The 20,606-nt window shown below is 33.7% G+C and overlaps 1 protein-coding gene across 1 annotated transcript; it reads left to right on the top strand.

Moving 5' to 3' along the window:
• The first annotated feature begins 5,129 nt into the window (after window positions 1-5,129).
• LOC147383850 (casein kinase 1-like protein HD16) lies at window positions 5,130-19,139 on the top strand. The gene is made up of 17 exons (XM_086424802.1): window positions 5,130-5,287; window positions 5,442-5,996; window positions 6,886-7,014; window positions 7,109-7,182; window positions 7,277-7,346; window positions 7,500-7,555; window positions 13,280-13,351; window positions 13,512-13,606; window positions 13,714-13,780; window positions 13,890-14,019; window positions 14,105-14,323; window positions 14,412-14,554; window positions 16,399-16,573; window positions 16,889-16,979; window positions 17,517-17,674; window positions 18,405-18,593; window positions 18,803-19,139. Exons 2-17 carry the CDS (start codon window positions 5,547-5,549, stop codon window positions 18,860-18,862), a joined length of 2,178 nt encoding a protein of 725 aa, XP_086280928.1. The 5' UTR covers window positions 5,130-5,287; window positions 5,442-5,546; the 3' UTR covers window positions 18,863-19,139.
• The last annotated feature ends 1,467 nt before the right edge of the window (window positions 19,140-20,606 follow it).

Raw genomic sequence — 20,606 nt, 5'->3', positions numbered from 1 at the left:
ATGTATGCTCATACTTCCCTGATTTGATAAATTTATATGATTTTGATTTTTGTCAATTTTGAGATTCATGTATGTTCAAAATTTTCAGATTTAGTGCTTTTACATGGTTTTGATTTTTGTCACTCTTGAGAACCTTGTATATTAATATTTTTTAAATTTGGTAATTTCACATGGTATTAATTTTTTCCAATTTCGAGATCCTTGTATGTTAATATTTTTCTGATTTTGTAATTTTAAATGACATTAATTTTTACCTATTTTAAGGCTCATGTACATTCACATTTCATTAATTTGGTGGTTTTATGCTATATTGAGTTTTGCCGAGTTGAGTTGTTGTATATTCATAATTTCCTAATTTGAAAATTTTCTTATTCATAATTTCTATTTCAGAAAATTCATTTTTGAAACTCTCTAATTTGGAAATTCATAACTTTATAGGAAATTTATATTCATAAATATCTAATTTTTTGTGATTTTTCAATTTGGAAGATTACATTTTTCTTATTTAGAAATTTATGACTTTCTAATTCGAAAATTTCATATTTGTTGATAATTTTCTATTTTGTAAAATTTATGTTTATGAATTTCTAATTTGGGAATTCATTCCATAGTTGCAAATTTCTGATTTGAGAAATTTCATATTCCCAATTTGGAAACTTCATAAATTGCTAATTAGAAATTCCACATTTATAATTTTTTAATTTAGAAAATTTTCACAAATTTCTATTTTATTTGATTTGAAAGATGTTTGCATATGTGGATTTTTGATTGAAAAATATCGCCAAGTAAACTTTAGAATATGATGTGAAATTAAGGATTTTTTAAAGTTTTCCTTTTTTTATACGAAATTCGAGAAATCATGTAATAATCGAAAAAACTTTAGCTGTAAGATTCGTTTAGCAAATCCGATATAAATTGATGATGATTGGACCCTAGCTGGTGTAGACACCCCATTTTTGCACTCACCTGATTAATCAACTCGTCAATCCGATTGCAATGATTCCCAATGATGGATGTGTATTCCATTGCTTTATTTCGTTACCAGATATGTTTCAGAAATCCGGATGAGGTATCTCGAATTGACAAAACCTTAGAAATCACGCTACGCTAGGAAAATACGACTCCAGAAACATAGAAATCATCATCTTGCAGACCAAAAAGAAGCTTCACGATAAAAATCACTAAAAATTGACCAAATTATCAAAATACCCCTAACCTCAAAATAACCCTAGAGCCTACATTACGCTTAGGAAAACTCTCTCAAATACATAAAACAACAAATCGAAATCAGATAAATCATTTCACCAATTTTAACATAATTTGACAAAATTACGAAAATGCCCCTCATAAAGTTCATGATCGTTTCACACAAAAATTTTTATAAATGACACAAACTAATATTTACATTGAATTCTTTACAAAAAATCGATTCTAAAACATCCAAGAACATTAAAAACCGACTTGAAACGTGAAAAGTCCTCTCCAGGGGTAAAACGATAATTTCACAATTTTCATAATTAAAAAATTCGAAATTAATAAATAAAATATTAAATAATTAAAGTGAAACATTAATGAAATTAATTTAAAATTTTGAACCTAAAAAATCGATCAATCGGGCTCTCAAGCAAAATTGTTGAGGGTCCGTGAGATATTTCTTTAAGGACCCCCCCATTTGGGGGTCCAAAGAATTAAAGAAATAATGGAAGGGGATTCTCCAAAAATTAAAAGTAAATCAAGCAAGACTGAAGTCAAGGTATTAAAGTCAATTAAGTGAGACTGAAGTCAAAATTAAAGTCAATTAAGCAAGACTGAAGTCAAGATATTAAAAGTCAATCAATTAAGACTAAAGTCAAAACATTAAAAGTCAATCAAATAAGACCAAAAGTCATAATAGAATTCTAATCAAATAATAACTCAATCTAATAGAGTTCTAACTTAAAAATAATTCTACCTAAAACAATTCTAATTAAAACACAATTCTACCTAAAACAAGTCTAACTAAAACACAACTCTAATTAAAAGAACTCTAATTAAATACTAACTCTATCTAAATCAACCCTTAAAAAATTCTATAAATAGAGGTGCTCACACCCTATTTTCGTATCAAATCATAAACCCTAAGAGAAGTAGGTCTAGAAGCTCCCCTAGCCCCCCATAAACCCTAGTTTTGGAGTCCCAACTCCTTACCTAACATCCCCCCTTCAATTTTAGTCTAGAAAACACCTAAAATCCCTCCAAAAATACCCCTAAATCCGCAACAAACTTGAAGAGTTCAGATTCAGAAACAAGAAGATACCTTGATCTAGGAGATCCGAAGTCAAAATCGAAAACATAACGAAGCAAGGGAGTACAGTACAATGAGCTCTTTTTGTCAAATCTGAAGGAGCAAAATCCTTGCTATCGGAAAGGTATGAAATTTTTTTTTTTTGTTTTAATCTAGGTTTTTAGCAATGTGATATCTTTGAAAATTTAGTAGAGACCGGCTTTGGCCGGGCGGGGTTGGTGCCTAACACCTTCCAATCCCGTAACATGATCCCCGAATTCAGTTTTTTTTTGTTTTAGATTAGTTTTTATCCATTTAGAGTCATTGATCGGTTCTTAGACCGTAATAATTAGGTGGCGACTCCCAAACCTCAAGGGTCAAAAGCGGATCCGCGCACCCCGCGGATCGAGGGCGCTTTCAGCTGGTTTTAGTCTGTGCATGTTGACTGTAGGATAGTTTTGGTTCGTAATAGAGACCGATCATTTCGATTGGGCGAGTTTGATGCCTAATACCTTCAAAAACCTGTAATCTAACCCTTTACCTATTTCTCTTATTCGTGGTTCGATCCATATCCATTTTGGAGTTATTTTTGAGTCCTGACCTAAACTAGGTGGCGACTCTTAATTCTCAGCAAATCCCCTATTTACCAATTGGATTTCTCTTCACTATTTTGTAAAAATGGGTCGAGACGATTTCAGTATAGTTAATAAGAGATGTACATCCATTAACAAGTTCAAAAAATAAATGAGAGTGATCTAGCACATTGATGTCATTCAACGATTCTAGTAACCCAAAAAAAAAAACATCCCATATCCAAAGATCTTGTGAAGCCACGACTTCCAAAATTAATGTTAATTTATAGATGTGGTCGATATACATCCCTTGTCATGATATTGAACAATTCTTCCACTTTCAATGCATACAATCAATACTTTCCAACATCCCAAGAAAATCATATTTTTCGCCCATTGCCAATAATTGGATGTTGTCATTTTTATTTGGTGATCTCATGTACTCGTCACCAAACACTGCATCGACAACTATCACAAACCTTCGCAAATTTTCTATGATGGTGCTTTCTCTGATCTACATATAGTCATCTACTAAATATGTCAATACTCTATAAGCAAGCATCCTGAAAACATCTATTATCTTTTGAAGGGAAGATAGACCCATAACTCCAAGGGCATAACTTCTTTGGACAAAATATGAATCGTTAACTTCCACAGTATTTTTAATTCAACAAAAAAGAGAATGACTAATTTGAAATCTCCTCCGAAATGTATGGTTATTAAATACAAGATCTTCAACAAAGTAATCATGATAAAGTCTTTCATGGTCTTGAACTCTGTTACAATAAATGGTAATGCGATTAGAAAAGAAACCACAACAGCATATCGTTTGCATTCAATTATTCAACTGTTATTCTTTTATGAGCAGTCTTGCTATCACCTGTACATCTTCATCCCTAGATTCATCATCAAGGATATATCCTAAAATATTATGAAAATGAGACATCAAAATAATATTTAAAGAGAAAATAAAGTTGAGATAAAGAAAAGATGTAGTAAAACTGAGTGAAAATGAGAGAGAATATGTAATAGAGCTCGATGAAAATGAAAGAGAAAATGATCATATTTATAGATGGTTTTAAATTTGAGAGAGTGAGATTTTGAATTTTGAATATTGTCAATTGAAAGTGGGATTTGAAATTATATGTCAATTGTGACTTCTAGCAGAATTTATAATTTGAAATTTAAATTTATCGATTGAGAGCAGGAATTTGAAATTTTATTTCAATTTCAAATTTTGGTGGGAGAAATTTTGAGAGTGAATTTGAAATTTGAGAGTGGGATGTGAAATTTGAAATTTATTTTGAAGAACAAAATTATAAATTTTATGATTTATTTAATTTCAAAATAAATTTTTTGTAGAATTAAAAAATTAAAATATACATAAAGATGCCGTATGCCTATTTGCATTGGAGTAAAGGTCCCTTGAATAGGCAAATTGGCTCTCCACAATAAAATGCTTAGTCGATTTGCCTCCTTGAAATGCTTAGTTGCGTTGGAGTTGCTCTTACAAGTTATAAATATTGATATTAGACATTTGCAGGGTTAGTTCGGGCTTTAAAGATTACAGACCCAAAATTGAAAATCGATAAAAATTAGTTTGATATTTTATTTAAGTTATGATTTCAGTATATGTGAAACCTAACGTCGACACTGCTATTTTAAATCATTTAAGTTAATTTAAAATTACTTATTTATATATAATTATTATATAAAATCGGTTTGGTTCGGTTCGATTTTATGGGTTATCAATATTCTATAAATTATAAGTAATATTTTTTAATGAACAAAATAAATATAAAATTTTATACAATAAATTACTAATCTATCCATAAAAAGTCATTAATTTATCCATAAAAGATCATTAATCTATGTCCTAATTCTTAAAATAATTCATAATAATTATTATATACGTATATATTTATTTATTGCATAAGGGTTCGGTACTATAGAAGCTTGATCAAAGAACCGAATCAAATTGATCAGTTCTCCATTTTCGTAACCCAGAACTGAACCGCAACTAGTTCCAAATTGAATCAAACCGCCCCAAAACTATTGGTTTGAACCAGAACAAGTTGCAGAGCTAATACCAATCATCTACAAGCCTTACAAATTACATAGGAATTGAGGTGGCATTAGTAAAATTTAGTGTGACAATAGTAGTTTTCTTAATAATAACTTAAAATATGGAGATTGGAGATAATCCAACCTTGTACAGAGAGAACAGGTTGAACCTTTTCACCTTTTTTACCTAATTAGTGTCTTTAGTCCCTTTTTTATTTATTTCTCATTGTTTGTCATCTTTCACACAATCTCTACAGTCGGTAGTCGGTGCCCTCTCTAAGTCTCAACTCCCTTCAACTTCAACAAAGAGAACAACAAATCACAATTATAAATAAATTAAAAGAAGCGAAAAGCTTTTGCAAACGTGAACGATTCCTCTCTCTAAGAGGTAAGATTTCGACAATTTTTAATTTCTCGTTCTCCTTGTTTCTTCGAAACCCTAGAGAAACTAAATTCACTCACGAAATTGTTCGATTTCATCTTTATCTATCTCTATATTTATCTGTATTTCGATCTAATAATCGATTTATTGGGGGTTTCAGTTTCAGAGAGAAGGATCGAATCAGTTATGGTGGGGAATCAAGAGCGTTGTTGAGGAAGATAATGATTAGAAGTAGGGTTGGGATTTCTGATTGTATGGGCGAAGAATGCCTGAGCTGCGTAGCGGAGTACGTAGAGGCCGTGCTCCAATTGTAGATCAGCGGCGTAAGCCGAGAGGTCGAGGAGCCACGAAGAAATCCGAGCCGCCAGTTGTTGGTAACTATATCAGGACTAGAGCCGCGATCGCGAAAGAGGCGGCTAAAGCTCAAGGTGCGACTGGAATCGAAGCTAAGAAGAAGATTCCTGCAGTGAAACCCAGGACGAGATTGGCTTCTGCAAGGAATCGGGCTAAGGCTGCTGTGATCGTGATTTCGGATAAGAACGTTGGATCGGGTGGACCAAATCGATTGAGAGAGAATCAAGAAGGCGGAGCTGAGGAGGAGATTCGGCTCGATAATCGCCAGAAAGAATTGATGGGCGACGCCAGTGGTGGTTTGAGTGCGAATAAAGTCGCGGGTCAGGAAGAAGAAGGCAGCACTGCTCCTTTCCCTGAAAGGGTAACTTATTTTTCTTTCTCAATTATGTGTTTTTCTTCATAATTATTGATAAATTCCCTTAAAAATCAGATCTTGAGAGAAAGTTATATATCCCCCCCAATTCAGATTAAAAATGAAAACTTGGGTACCATGTTGCTCCATGCCTTAATTTTAAATTTCACCAAGTTATCAAAACATGCACATAGAGATAAAATCAAGGTTATTTTTTTTTTTTATCAATAAAGATGTAAATTAAGAATTTATTTTATTTTGATAATTATAGAGAAAGAAAGAAATCATCTTTTATTTCTTCATCCGCAAATATATTTTTGCACTTCTGCATGTATTCCCTCATCAGCATAGTTATAATGTTTGAGTTCGGTAATTATTCAGTGAGGGTTTAATTCAGATAAATTTGAGAAAGTTTCATAAAAAATCAGGTAAATTTTGAGGCATATACAAATGATGTTTTTGTGTTTCCTAACAAAACCCATTATCTTCAAACGCTCTAAAATCCCTATCTTGTTCTTTAGATTTGAATGTTGAAGAAAATAAAATTTTAAGGATGAAGAGTAAATTTTTTTCCATATTTATCATGAGTTGATTCACCAATTTTATGACTATGGTCATAAGCGCTGCATTTTATTTTAATTTGGGCTTGTTGAAGAGAGCTATTGTGCTGTTTTTATAAACTAAAGAGAGTATTCCGGAGATATTTCATTAATAATGTTATTGTTATCTTAAATTTTCCATAAATTTGGCCCACCTAAGAGTATCGTTTATAAGAAGTCAGTCATATTAATTTTATCTTCCTTATATAGCATTAATTTAACCGTTATCTTTTCTTCTGCAAACAGGGTTGAAATTTATTTAAAAATGTATTTTAACTCTTATTTGGGTTGTTTTTCAGGTTCAAGTAGGAGGATCACCAATCTATAAGATTGAGAGAAAGTTGGGCAAAGGTGGTTTTGGTCAGGTATTTGTCGGTCGTCGTGTTTCAGGTGGGAATGATAGGACATCGGGTCCCGGAGCTATGGAGGTAATCCTTAATATTTCCATCTTCAGCACAACCCATTTAGTAAAGTTCGTTATGGTATGGTGTATTTCTCACTGTTTTTTTGTGTCTCGAACAGGTGGCTCTTAAATTTGAGCATAGAAACAGCAAAGGCTGCAACTATGGTCCTCCATATGAGTGGCAAGTTTACAAGTATGTCTGGCAACTATTTTGATGTAGAGACCATCTCACTTTTATTTCTTATCTCAATTTTTCTCAAAATTTGTTGCAATTTTATTTTGAGTAGCACTCTCGGTGGTAGCCATGGAGTGCCTAGGGTACATTATAAAGGCAGGCAAGGAGACTACTATGTGATGGTATGGATAGTATGTTGTAATTAATAATATATTTGTTTAAATTTCACTATGGTTGTTCTTGAGTTCTATTTCCATTTCATACTTCATAATGGTGTTTGGGTGGGTGAAACCGTGAAACTTATTTGGGTAGAACTAAATTTTATATGTTCACAGGTTATGGACATGTTAGGGCCCAGCTTGTGGGATGCATGGAACTCTTCAGGGCAAGCGTGAGTATCTTTCATTTACAATGTTTCCAAACCACGGTTTTTTTTTTTTTTTTTTGTGGTTTGAAATTTCTTGTGTTGACTTGTTCACCACTCGACATTGGGGCATTTTATTAGGTAATATTTTTGGGATGAAGAGAAGTTAAGGCCTATGCCACTGGGGCATTTTATTCAAGGCTCTATTTTCTGGATTTATAGTAGTCACTTTTTGTAAAAAAATAAAAATAAAAATAAATTAGTCAAGGCCTATGCTACTCATCATTTTTGAAGCCTTATCTCAAATATTTAAGGCCTATGCTACTTTTTTTTATGTAATTCCTTTGTTTCTGAATGTTTTTGACAATTTATTTATCTCCTTAATTATTGGTAAAATATCACATGGAATACTTTGGGTTTGTCAAGTGTGGTATGGGATTTGCTCACATTATTGCTTCAGTTCACCATGGGCCCAGCTATACTACTTTATTATTTATTCGATTTTTGGAATGAAAAATATTTTTCGTGGATGGATGCATGCCACTGCAAATTGTGCATTATCAACATGCATTAACTAAATACAGCTGCATTACTGAATGCATTACCTAGTACATTCAGACTTGGTGCCATATTTGGCATTATTCCACGCATAAAAGAATCTCTCGGGCACATAACACGATCAAATGTTGGGGTCAACGTGCACAACTTTAGTTCGTTTGATTATTTCAATAATTTGCCACGTGGTTATTGGCAAAGCATTACATAGAATACTTTGGGTTTGCCAAGTGTGATATGGGATTATCTCACATTGTTGCCACAGTTCATCATGGCCCCAGCTATATTACGTTATTATCAATTCAATTTTTGGAGTGAAAAATATTTTTGGCAGATGGATGCATGCTGACTGCAAATTGTGCATTACTGACTTGCATTAACTAAATATAGCCAGACATGGTGTTGTGTTTGGCATTATTACATGCATAAAAGAATCTCTCACGGTACATAACATGGTCAAATGTTGGGATCGGTCCACATACATAACTTTCATCTGTCTTATTATTCCAAGTGTCACCTTTTGACATATTTAATATTATTTCGACCTTTTTTTGGTAGACTCAGTGTAGTTAAGGCTGAAAGGCGCAAGGGCCTCCTAGTGCTTGAGGCGCATGCCTGAGCTAAATAAGGAGCAATAAAATTAAAAAGATCATATAAATAAAAAATTAAATAGTGAAAGTAGGTTAGGCTACTTTATAAAATTTATAAATATTCTAAAATGACAACAAATATAAATTTATATTTATATATAAGTATTTGGTATTTCAATCTCTATAAATAGGTTAGGCTAAACCACAATAAGCAAATAAAAAACTAACAATAAAATCAAGAATGCATAAAATATCATAAAAATAAGGAACTACGAATTATAAAGTAAATTGAAATTCAAACCATAAAAGTTTAAGACACAATCACAAAATCCCATTCAATATCCTTCTACCAAGAGTATGATAAAGACAAGATAAGTTTCAAAATTCAAAAATATCAACTATGAGCCAGCCTAAAAGCATCACTCCTTATCGTCATCGGGTAACACATAACCCTCATCAATATGTGTGTGTGTGTGTGTGGGAGGTGGAAGGTGAGGTGGGAGGGGGGGGGGGGGTTTATCATGATGTAACTTAATTGGTTACATCAACCAATTAAAAGATATTTACAAAATAAAAATAAAAAATCACATTTTATTTGATATGTAAGTGAGGCGTATGTCTCATGCGCCTTGCTTGAGGCGCAACTCAGGCATGCGCCTCCCTCTGCCTTGAAAAACCTGCCCTACCTTACCTATACTAAGGCACATGCTTTTGATAACACTGGGCAGACTCATTGTTTGTGTAATAATTGTCATGCTCGTTAGCTTATGTTGATATAAAACTTTGCCACCTTTTACCACATATTGCTATATCCCATGGCATGCCATTGGAGATCCTCAGTTGTTGGATGTTATTTCCAGGTATTTTATTGGTCTAGGTGTTCCCCCCTCTAGAATCTTACATTATCACCTGTTTGACCCGTATGCCCATTTTCCTTTTTTTATCCTATCACTAGATATCACAATCTTGCCAAATATTTTATATCATTTTTCGTTTACCTATTTTAGTATTATAATTATCACCAGGCTTGTGTAAGGAGTCATTCCTTAAATTATTATGGTACGCTTCACTATTCGTTATTTACCCTAGTGTAAAGGGTGCATTTGACCCAATTATCAACTTTTGACCAGTATACCAGTTTTCCTTTTTATCCCATCGCCAATTATCACAATCCTGTCAAATTGAACGCATGATATTATATGTTGTTTTTCGATTTTAGTATTATAATTAGTGTTAGGTTTGTGTGAGGAGTCATTCCTTCAATCATGGTGCTTCCACAATTAATACCTTAAGCGTGTAGATGGATGCGTGCCGAGTGTAAAGGGTTCATTTACTTGCATGCATTAACTAAATACAGCCAGTTGCAGTGCTAAGTTTGACATTATTACATGCATAAGAAGAATCTCTTGTGGCAAATGACATGGTCACATGTTGAGATCTGTCGAGATGAACGACCAGCTCGATTGTTCTAACAGTCACCTTTTTCCTTTAAGATATCTAACAATTAAGCCTTTCTCCTAGGCATACTTTTTTTGTTGGTAACAAATTGCATGCCTGGAGTGGCTTATCTTGACGTGACATGTGCCCCATTTTACCTCATATTGCCTTATATAGTGGCAGCCATGGAGATCCTCAGTTCTTGGATTATGTTATTGAAGTTATTTTCAAAAAAATTTCTTAGGCTGGGTGTTGCTTCACCTCAGGATTTCACGTGTGCCCCCTTTGGCAATTTTCCTTTGTAATCCCATCATCATATATCACAATGGTGAATCCTGTCAAATGCTATAAGTTTTATATTGTGTTGTTTTTTCTATCATCACTATCATCATTATCATTAGGCTTTTGTAAGGAGTCTCTCCTTCAATGATAGTGGTATGCTCACTACTCCTTGTGCCCTTACGACTAATATCTTCATTTGTAGTAGCAGGGACAGTTTGTTATTTCATGTCAATTAGAGAACTTGGTTTGGAAAATCTTGGCTATTAGCTCCTTGAGGTTTTCCCAAATGTTGTCCTTTTTACAGTCAACTTTGTAGTGATTAGTGGATTTAAGGAACTGTTAACAACAACACATGGGTTAGAGATGTTGTAGCTAAGCCGTCACCACAAGCGAAAAAATGGGTTACCAAAATCGATCTCCCCAAAGAATCAGTAACTTAATCCCGACAACCAAAACCCCAAGTGTATGAAAGCAAGTACTATAAATAAGAAAAAAAAAAAAAAGAAGCTAAGAACAATACACAACTACAACACGAGATATACGTGCTACAATGGGGCTACAGATACTTCCAAGTTGGACAGTAGAAATCAATACTTATCTCTAACACGCCGGTGAAACCCACTAAGCTCTCTACACCCAACTGAAGTTAAAAACCCAAACAAGTAATCCCGCCTTTACTCTTGTCATCACAAATCTTTAACAACATATGACCACACTCAACAACCTTGGCTTCTACGTTGTCACAAGAGAAGAAGAAAAATGCACAATAGAGAGACTCAATATTTTCTCCCGCTCTATGCCAAAGAGAAAGAATCCCTTTAAGAGAAGCCCTCTTTTATGGACCATAACAACCATCTATAACTTCCCTTTGTTTCCTTTTTCTTAATTTATTTATAGGTATAACTTCTCTTTGTTACTTGTAAGCTAATGAAAACACGTTCCCACAATACCCCCAGACAAGCGGAAAATCCATTAACCCATTAGAACAAAAGATGTGATTTATGTCACCAAACCAACCAAGAAAAATCATTTGACGGTTACCACATCCAATAGCATACATATCACTGTCTTTTTTCTCTTGGAGCCATTGGGATGACTCTTTTAGATATGTGTCACGGTTGGCCATGACTTCCCAAAATGCCCTTACTGTGTTTAATCTCCTTAAATTCTTTTTTTTGGATAGATTTAAGTGCAGAGGGATTTTGATCCTAGGTCTTTGGTCTTATTACGCAAATTTTACCGCCACCTCTCAATGTGACTGCGTCATTGATCTTTGCAAACTCTTTATTATGGAATATTGGTTAAAGTAAGGGTATTAAATTTCGATTTCAATGTCTATTTCGGTCATCTTGGAAGTGGAAATGTTTTGATTCATATGTAAATCAATACAACTTTCAAGGAAATTATTAAAATATTATGAAATAATAGAAATCTTGAGGAAGTTTTCATTAGAAGTGTAAGAAATTATGAAACCACACTCATGCATCATCAAATTATAATAAACGGTCCTATGAAATTTTGCTACACGTTGGCATGAGTATCAAAGAGTTTGACACCGAAATAACTATATGCTTCTTGGAAATCAGAATAATAACATCATAAAACTACAAATACTTTAATGTGTACCACTTTTATTAAATGAATAAGCTATTATATAGTCTATCACATTATTAGAATAAATAAAAAATACATTATCGCATTATCTTATAAATATTTTTTATATTTTAAATATGTATTAATAATTTTCTAATATATTTTGTCTTTTAAATATATATTAATATATCTAACTAATTATAACATGGACGATTGTATGTGCGTACTTATATGAATATTTCATTCGAGGTTTACTTTTCATTGAAATATTGCATTTTTATACGTAACATTTATTATTCAGGTTGAAATTTAATATCCACCAAAACATTTTGCGAAATGAATAGTGATTTCCACAGAAATATATTCATAAAAAAACTGTCAGTTTCATGTCGGACTTTATGAAAAGTGAAATATTTTGGTATATTTCATGGAAATATGTCGAAATTTAATACTAATATTATAGCTAAAGAGAATCAACTAATTGAGACATGTGGTATTTGCTAAATTTTCTATTTTTAAAAACTGGTTTTTTTTCCTATCTCAGTGAGTAATTTGAAACTCATAACTTTTAGTATATGTTTTGTTTGCTAAAAAAAGAGTTCCTGCTTAGATCTTTCCATTAACATCCCACATTTACTATTTTTATTAGACAATAAATGCCCTATTAATTTTTATTTACATTTTGTATTACGTCACCCTTAATAACTTAATTTGTTATTATAACAAAGAAATATTGTTAGGCAATTTAGTTCTTTTCATCAGCAATCAACATTTCTTGAAGGGAAAGTCCATTACTTGTGCATGAACATGCCACCTCTAGTACATTTGAAGTACTACATAATTCTAAATATACTTGAGAACTGCTGCTTCCGTGTTCCTGCTACCTGAACCTGCTTCAGCTCCATGCAACTAATGTGTGTGGTGAAATGTACTTCCTTCATGCTTTATGTTGTAGTGTTACTGAGAGTTCATTTCACAATGTTGTTTTAGACAGATCTCAAGAAAATATTAAGGTATTTTATGTTTGTGACGTCCTGCTGGGCAGGATAGGATGATAGACCACCTTCATCTGTTTTTGGCCTAAAGTCTGTATCTCTAATCATGCCATTTTGTTGGTTCTAGCTTAGTTGCTTGTATGCACAGGAGCGAAGTGTTCATAGATTTTATATTGAATTGATTTAATCTGCTATATTCTTTGACAAAAATGGGAGACTATATTTATGCGCAATTTATACTTATTGTCTTTCTGGATCTTTGACGCTACCTTTGTCTGGTTGGTTTTGTAAATTTGCAGGATGTCTTTGGAAATGGTAGCTTGTATTGCAGTTGAGTCGATATCAATCCTAGAGAAGATGCACTTGAGGGGGTAATTGCATGTTATTGTTCTTATTCTTTGAAGTCTTCTTAAAACTTGTTTGATTTTCTTAGCATCTGTTGAAGTGCAATTGGCTTAGGAGATTTTTTCTTTTCTTAGCTCTATTTTTTCTGTGTCCTATTATTCACACCATGCCTTTGCCTGATATTAGATATGTCCATGGTGATGTGAAGCCGGAGAACTTTCTTCTTGGTCAGCCCGGTACAGCACAAGAGAAGAAGTTGTTCCTTGTTGACCTTGGATTAGGTGAGCAAAGTTACCTAGCTATAATATGGTATTATTTTCTTCTATCATTGCTTAAATTTATATAGTTTTTTCTTGGTTCTTGTTCCTTTTAAATGATGATCTGACAGCAACAAAATGGAGAGATGGCACTAATGGTCTGCATGTTGAATATGATCAACGTCCTGATGTGTTCAGGTAAATTGGCATTTTTCTTATATGATGTATGATGTTATGTGATGATTTATGACTTGGAACCTTGTTCTTCTTCCCTTTCTGATGCCATATTTCCCATTTAATTGTATAGAGGAACTGTGCGATATGCTAGTGTTCATGCCCACTTGGGAAGGACTGCAAGTAGAAGAGATGATTTAGAATCTCTTGCATATACACTAATCTTTCTTCATCGAGGCAGGTTACCATGGCAGGGTTATCAGGTAAAAGTTCTACTTGCCACATATCCTACAATTGTTGGACAAAATTGTATAGGATTTCTCATCATAAATTTTTTGCTTCTTCCAGGGTGATAACAAATCATTTCAAGTTTGCAAGAAAAAGATGGCGACATCTCCTGAAATGCTATGTTGCTTTTGTCCTCCACCTTTTAAGCAATTTCTTGAGATTGTGGTGAACATGAAATTTGACGAGGAACCCAACTATTCCAAGCTGATATCTTTGTTTGAAGGTTTGATTGGACCAAATCCAGCTTTGAGGCCATTAAATACTGATGGTGCTCAGAAGGTTGTAGTCATCCTATTTGACAATGTAAGACATCAATATTTTTGGATGCATACCAGTAACTAATACTTCCCCTTTGGACCTTTGGCAGATTATCTATCAAGTTGGGCAAAAACGAGGGAGGTTGACAATTGAGGAAGAAGACGATGGGCAACCAAAAAAGAAGGTCCGTTTAGGAGTTCCTGCTACTCAGTGGATTTCGGTTTACAATGCTAGGACACCAATGAAACAAAGGTACTATTATTTTCTGTTTCATTACCTTGAATCTGTTTACTCCGAATGAAAGTGGCCATCTTTGCTGTTTTGTACTGCTTTGCTTAAGATACTAACAAAATATGGAAATTCTATAAGTTTTTATTAGTACAAGAGTTCTGTTATAGAGAAAAGGCAACAGTACATAAGAGCATCCTTATAGATTGGGTGACTTATAAAGAAAAGAAAAATACTAATTCTACCCCTCTCGTAACGATTAGATCCCATCTAAAGAAAAAATCCTCAAAAAAGAGAAGCCCTCTAAACTGTCTTAGATTGACGATAACTAAATCCATTTAAGACACAGAATAATCTACTGAAGACCTTCGTTATCTATGAGCAAACGCCCATTTATTTCCTTCCAAATACTTCAAATGGTTGGAAAAGGAAGAACCTACATGGAATCTGTGCTTTAGGGTGTGATGCCAACGCAGTCCAACTACTGAAGATATCTCTGGCAGAGTTCGACATAATTCAATGAATCCTGAACTAAGAAGAGAATGAACTCCAAATCTGCCGGTCAAGGCTGCAATGAAGGAGATGGTTGATGGATGCTCACTTTCCCTTTGCACATAAAGAAAAAATTCACAGCTAGCTTTTGCTGGTAGAAAGTACTCCAAGCGAAGAGAGCAATTTTAGAAGGGACTTTAGATTCTTACATATGGAGGCTGGAAAATGAAGAAAAAGGTGCACTGTTGGGTGAAAGGACTTCACTTTGAATGTGCCATTTCAATTCCAGCCCCACAATATTATGCCCTTTTTCAAGAGGGGTAATATGAGAAGCTTTGATGCAGGAGAGTAAGCTAGATATTGAGTTGATCTGATCTCCCAATCATTCAAATTTCTTCTAAAATTCTGTGACAAATTCTTCCCAACCTGTCCCATTACATCTGGAACGGGTCGGTCTTTCCAAGAAGATTGCAAAGAATTCTGATTTTCTATGACCTCATTATACTATGCTCTTATTTTTCTCCACTATGAAATAGATATTTCATATCCTTCTCAACTTTGCATTGTAACACGCACTAAATAATGACCACATTTTAGGATTTTTTTTTCCATGCTAGAGACGTATCTAAATGATTTTCTTGAAAAAAAAAAAAAACATTTGAAGGAGGGTTGTGTAATCCTCCTCCATGCATTAATTTTGAAGTTTTTAAACACAATCATGGTTTCATATCAACGAACTTTTATTAAGTTATAGTGTGTAAATGTTTTCTTCTACTCGTATTTTTCTCTATTTTTATTTAAAAAGACGTGGTTAAGATACTTTATCACATGCATACTAATGTGTTGATATTATGGGCCTTCCAAAGGCATCGTGTCAAACACCTCATACCAGTATTGGACATTGACACATGTTCATGTCCTTGTTACATTATATCTTATATAACACAGCGGTAGTCTTCCCCCAATGTTTAAAGAACGGGTGCAGATTCAATCTTGAACTCATCTCGAGGTACAATTTCTACTTTATCCCCTTTTCTCTCCTCCCTTTCAAAGAATACCCCTTCAACTTTATTGCCTTTCATTTTCCACCCCTTTCCAATAATACCCCTCTAACTTCATTCTTTTTCCTCTTCTCCCCCTTTTCCAATTGTCTTTCCTCTTTTACTCCCTAACCCCAAAGAGGATGACCGTGCTGTAGGCATGTGCAAACTCTAGTGTGTATATATATATTAGGGTTCGTTCTTTCCACATTTCTCTACATGCTGAATTATAATATATAGACCATTTTTCTCTGTGGGAATCACATTATATTTTCTAGCAAACACATTTCCATTGTTGTGATTTGCCTATTTACATTATCCTTTTTTGGTATATAGGTACCATTACAATGTAGCTGATGGACGTTTGGCACAACATGTGGAGAGAGGCAATGAAGATGGTCTGCTTATAAGTTGTGTGGCTTCTTGTTCCAATCTTTGGGCACTCATCATGGATGCTGGAACTTGTTTCCAATCACAAGTTTATGAATTGTCACCATACTTTCTCCACAAGGTAGGGATTCATTTTGGCCATGCATTTAAAAATTTCAGGTTTGAGGTTCTTCTCTATCAGTGAAAAACTGAGAGCTCTCAACTGAGATGGTATGAAACAAAAGAGACAACTCCTACACATCGTTGTCACCTTTAGATGGTGTGAGGTGTCTTCCCCATATTGTCTCAGTACCCTCACTGATCGAGATGTCATTTTTGAGACATGCATGTATGAAACCATACCGAGCCATGCTTGTGGTCAACACTTCATTGCTCCAATTCATCGTTAAGTCAATTTATCATACATGTGACGTTGGTGATTTTTCCTACATATTAGGAGTGGATTATGGAGCAATGGGAGAAGAACTATTACATCAGTTCTATTGCCGGTGCTAACAATGGGAGCTCTCTTGTGGTGATGTCTAAAGGTTAGTATGTTTTGTTTTGCTTTCTACTTGTCTTATTATTTGAAGTTCATGGATGAATGCATACTCTGATATTCTGATGATAGTAATGAAGTACTGCAACATATGTTACTTATCACTTACAAGGGAAAAAAAGAAGAAAAAAGAGAGGAAAATTTAAGTGTCACGTTTCATTTTTGCACGATGAGCATAATGAAGCTTTGTGGTGAATGTGGAAAGCTTAAGAAGTCTTCATTTCGGGAATCCTTATATGTCGATAACTCTGTAGAAATGTTAAGAGATGTGAATTTATATTTTAGAAAGTAGGGTACTCAAAATTCATTATGCTACTACAGCCAACTATTTGAAAAGAAAAAGAGAAAAAATTCCATGAATACATTTTTCTCTCATCTTTAGCTGTTCCAATGATTACAAATGTTTTATTTATTGTTTAACCCTTACTATCTAAAGTCGCACACAGCACACAGCACACAACTTATTTGTATTTCAACTACATTGTTGGTGTTTACTTTCAATCCTTAAAAGCCTAAATTTCTGCAGGCACTCAATACACTCAACAATCGTACAAAGTCAGCGACTCTTTCCCCTTTAAGTGGATAAACAAGAAGTGGAGGGAGGGATTTCATGTGACTTCAATGGCTACTGCTGGGAGCCGATGGGGTGTTGTTATGTCTCGCAATGCAGGCTTTAGTGATCAGGTTTAATTTCATTTCTCATCTAATTTTTTATTTCCGCAAAACACGTCCTCTAAATGCTCTGATGCAAATGGCGAATATGAGTCCATTTCATGAATATTAATCTCACTTTTGAAGCTGTTCTGTGGGCTCTCTTATGGTTGTTTTCTGACACAAATATTTGAAAGCTGAATTTGTTTCTTTTTGGCCAACGAGACCTTAAATACTTTGTTTGACATGAGAGTAACAACTTTTAGCTTTGACCTATCTAGAACTCTTGCAGTTCTGTATTATTCAAAGTTGGACTTACCAAACCAGCACAAACACTTTTTTTATTCTTCTAAGTCAAGAGTTTTAATTTTTCCTTCCGTGTTCATTTTTCCCATCGGTTGTCTTCATTGGTGGTTTGATGATCTAGAAAATTATATTTAGAGAGCTGCTATTGGCACCCCAATATTTACTTATTACACACCAATTTCTTAAATTATTTCTCACATCCCACTTAAATATTAAAACACACCATTCAGACCTAAAAATGATATGGCTCAAATTATTATCTCAACATTACAAAACATTGTAACACGAAATTTTTGTAGTTTACAATTATGATTATTAGGCTCATTATAAAATCTTAAACCCAAAAAATAGAAATCTGCAACAAAAAAAAAAAAAGAGAACTTCAAATGACACCCCAACTGCTACTTATTCTCAACTATTTACTTATTGTCTCTTAACCTGTCACTGACTTGTGCAGGTTGTTGAGCTCGATTTTCTGTATCCAAGCGAGGGAATCCACAGACGATGGGATGGTGGTTACCGTATAACATCTACTGCTGCTACTTGGGATCAAGCTGCTCTTATCTTGAGCGTGCCCAAGCGTAAACCTGGTGATGAAACTCAGGAGACCTTACGGACGTCAGCATTTCCAAGTACTCATGTTAAGGTGACTGAAATTTGCTAAAGCCCCCCTCAAACTTGTGAAATTGCATTTCAAATAGAAAATTTATTTTTTATTTTTTATTGACATAAAATATAAAAATAGCAACAAAAAAAGAAAAAAAGAAAAAAAGAAAAAGAAAACTGACAGAGCACTATTCCATGTATTTCACAACCATATATTGGGATAATCAAGGTATTTGATGGCACGTGCAGGAGAAATGGGCGAAGAATCTCTATCTCGCTTCGGTATGCTATGGGCGTACTGTGTCTTGATCTTTGAAACCTGAGGTCACACCACCAGCCAGTCAGACTGGTACTGTTATCGTGTATCTATAAGGGGTCTCTCTCTATGATCTAAAAGAAACAAGAGGCAGGAAGGACTATTTTCCTTTTTTAACCTTTTTTTATATCTCATGTTAATTGTATATCTTTGCTGGAAAAGTTGGTGCCCTGGAGCATATAATTGGAGTGGATGAGAAATGTTCCATAAAATTATGTTATATAAGTATATACTACTTACCATAAAAAAAAACAAAAATCAAACTCCAAAGGATCTACAAGAATGCTTCACAGAATAATAATACCAGTCATGGTGATGGCCCTTTGGATTCCTGATTCAGAGGCAGCAAATACCCAATTCTTCATGTTTGGGTTTCTCAGGTTTCATTATCTTTTGCAGGTCTGCAGTGTCTCTTGTTACTGAGACAAAGACGACTTGAGCAGTGAGTCATCTTGATCTCTCCATTATTCCTTTAGGTGATGGTTATGATCTTTAAAATTTGTCTCTGGTGTTGGATGAGATGGTCAAGGTCAATGTTTGACCGTCTAATTTACCCAAATTATATATTTACTTAATTTTTTTTTTGTTGATAATTTTACGTAAATCCATTTACAAAGCCCTAATTCCAGATCCCTTTTCTTTATGCTCATAATCATTATTTGATTAGAGTTGGTTTTAAAAGAAACTAAATCAGAATCAATTTATTTTGTTATTTCTTTCTAATATTATATATGATCTAAAAGGGTAATCTCTAAATTCTTCACGTATGTATGAATAAACTATGTAATTGAGATAGTTTAAAATGGGACATCTCTGGTAGAAATTCATGAACTTGTAAAGAAATGGAGAGAGAAGAAGAGAAATTAACTCAAAATCCGTGAATGTGATTTAAAGGAGCTGTTAGCGATCAAACAAAATTTTCCTATTTTTTAACTAAACAAAGATTATTACTATCCATTTCCAAGCTTCGAAATTCATATAACGGAAGAATAGTGTAAAAAATGCATCACAAAATCTGAGCTCAATGTCACTGTTGGCAACATAAAGCACTGAGAGACTCTAATTTGTAGCCTTTTAATTCATTTCTCCTATTAAAAAAAAAAACCTAACCTTGTGTTTGGATTGAGAGAAAAGAAAAGAGAGAGAAAAAATGGGTGGGTTTCTCTCGATATCCCTTGTTTGGATTGTTAAGTAAGGAGAGAAGAGAAAAACAGGTTAATTTTTCTTCTCCAAATCGGTGAAAAGAAATATTCATAACTAATAAGAGCATTAAAAATTACTACTATTACCATTTTTCTCTTCAAACTTAAATTTTTTTTCTCTTAAACAAAACAAGATGGAAAGAAATTAAATTTCTTCTCTCCTTGTTTTCTTTTGTTAAATGAGTTTCTTCTCTCTCTATTTTTCTCAATTAAAACAGAGAATAAATTTAAAGCTATGAATAATGATTTAGAGGAGTTGTCAGAGATTTAGAGACCAATTGGAGATGTTGTCAAATTTTTACTAAGTAAAGATTATTATTATCCATTATTGAGGATCGAGAATAAAGTGAGTTTCTCTCCATTTCTTTTGTTTGGATTGTTAAGTGGGGAAGGAAAAAAAAAAAAAAAGATGAACCAAGTTTTTCTCTCTAAATTGACAACAAATTAGGAGAAAAGAAAGGTTCATGAGTGATATACCATTTAAAATTACATCTATGGTTTTACAACTCGGTTTCATGTCTCATCTCGTCCATGT

This window comes from Akebia trifoliata, chromosome 15 (genome assembly GCF_017979445.1).
Source record: "Akebia trifoliata isolate Shusen 1 chromosome 15, ASM1797944v1, whole genome shotgun sequence".
Classification (NCBI taxonomy): Eukaryota; Viridiplantae; Streptophyta; class Magnoliopsida; order Ranunculales; family Lardizabalaceae; genus Akebia; species Akebia trifoliata.
This window is presented reverse-complemented; position numbering and strand designations above follow the sequence as displayed.

What these genes read in the sequence shown, in the direction of transcription:
- LOC147383850 (XM_086424802.1), top strand. Translation starts at nt 5,547, where the DNA reads ATGCCTGAGCTGCGTAGCGGAGTACGTAGAGGCCGTGCTCCAATTGTA. An exon ending in CTGCTCCTTTCCCTGAAAGG is followed by an intron (nt 5,997 to 6,885) that starts GTAACTTATTTT and finishes GTTGTTTTTCAG; the next exon opens with GTTCAAGTAGGAGGATCACC. An exon ending in TCTTGTGGTGATGTCTAAAG is followed by an intron (nt 16,980 to 17,516) that starts GTTAGTATGTTT and finishes AAATTTCTGCAG; the next exon opens with GCACTCAATACACTCAACAA.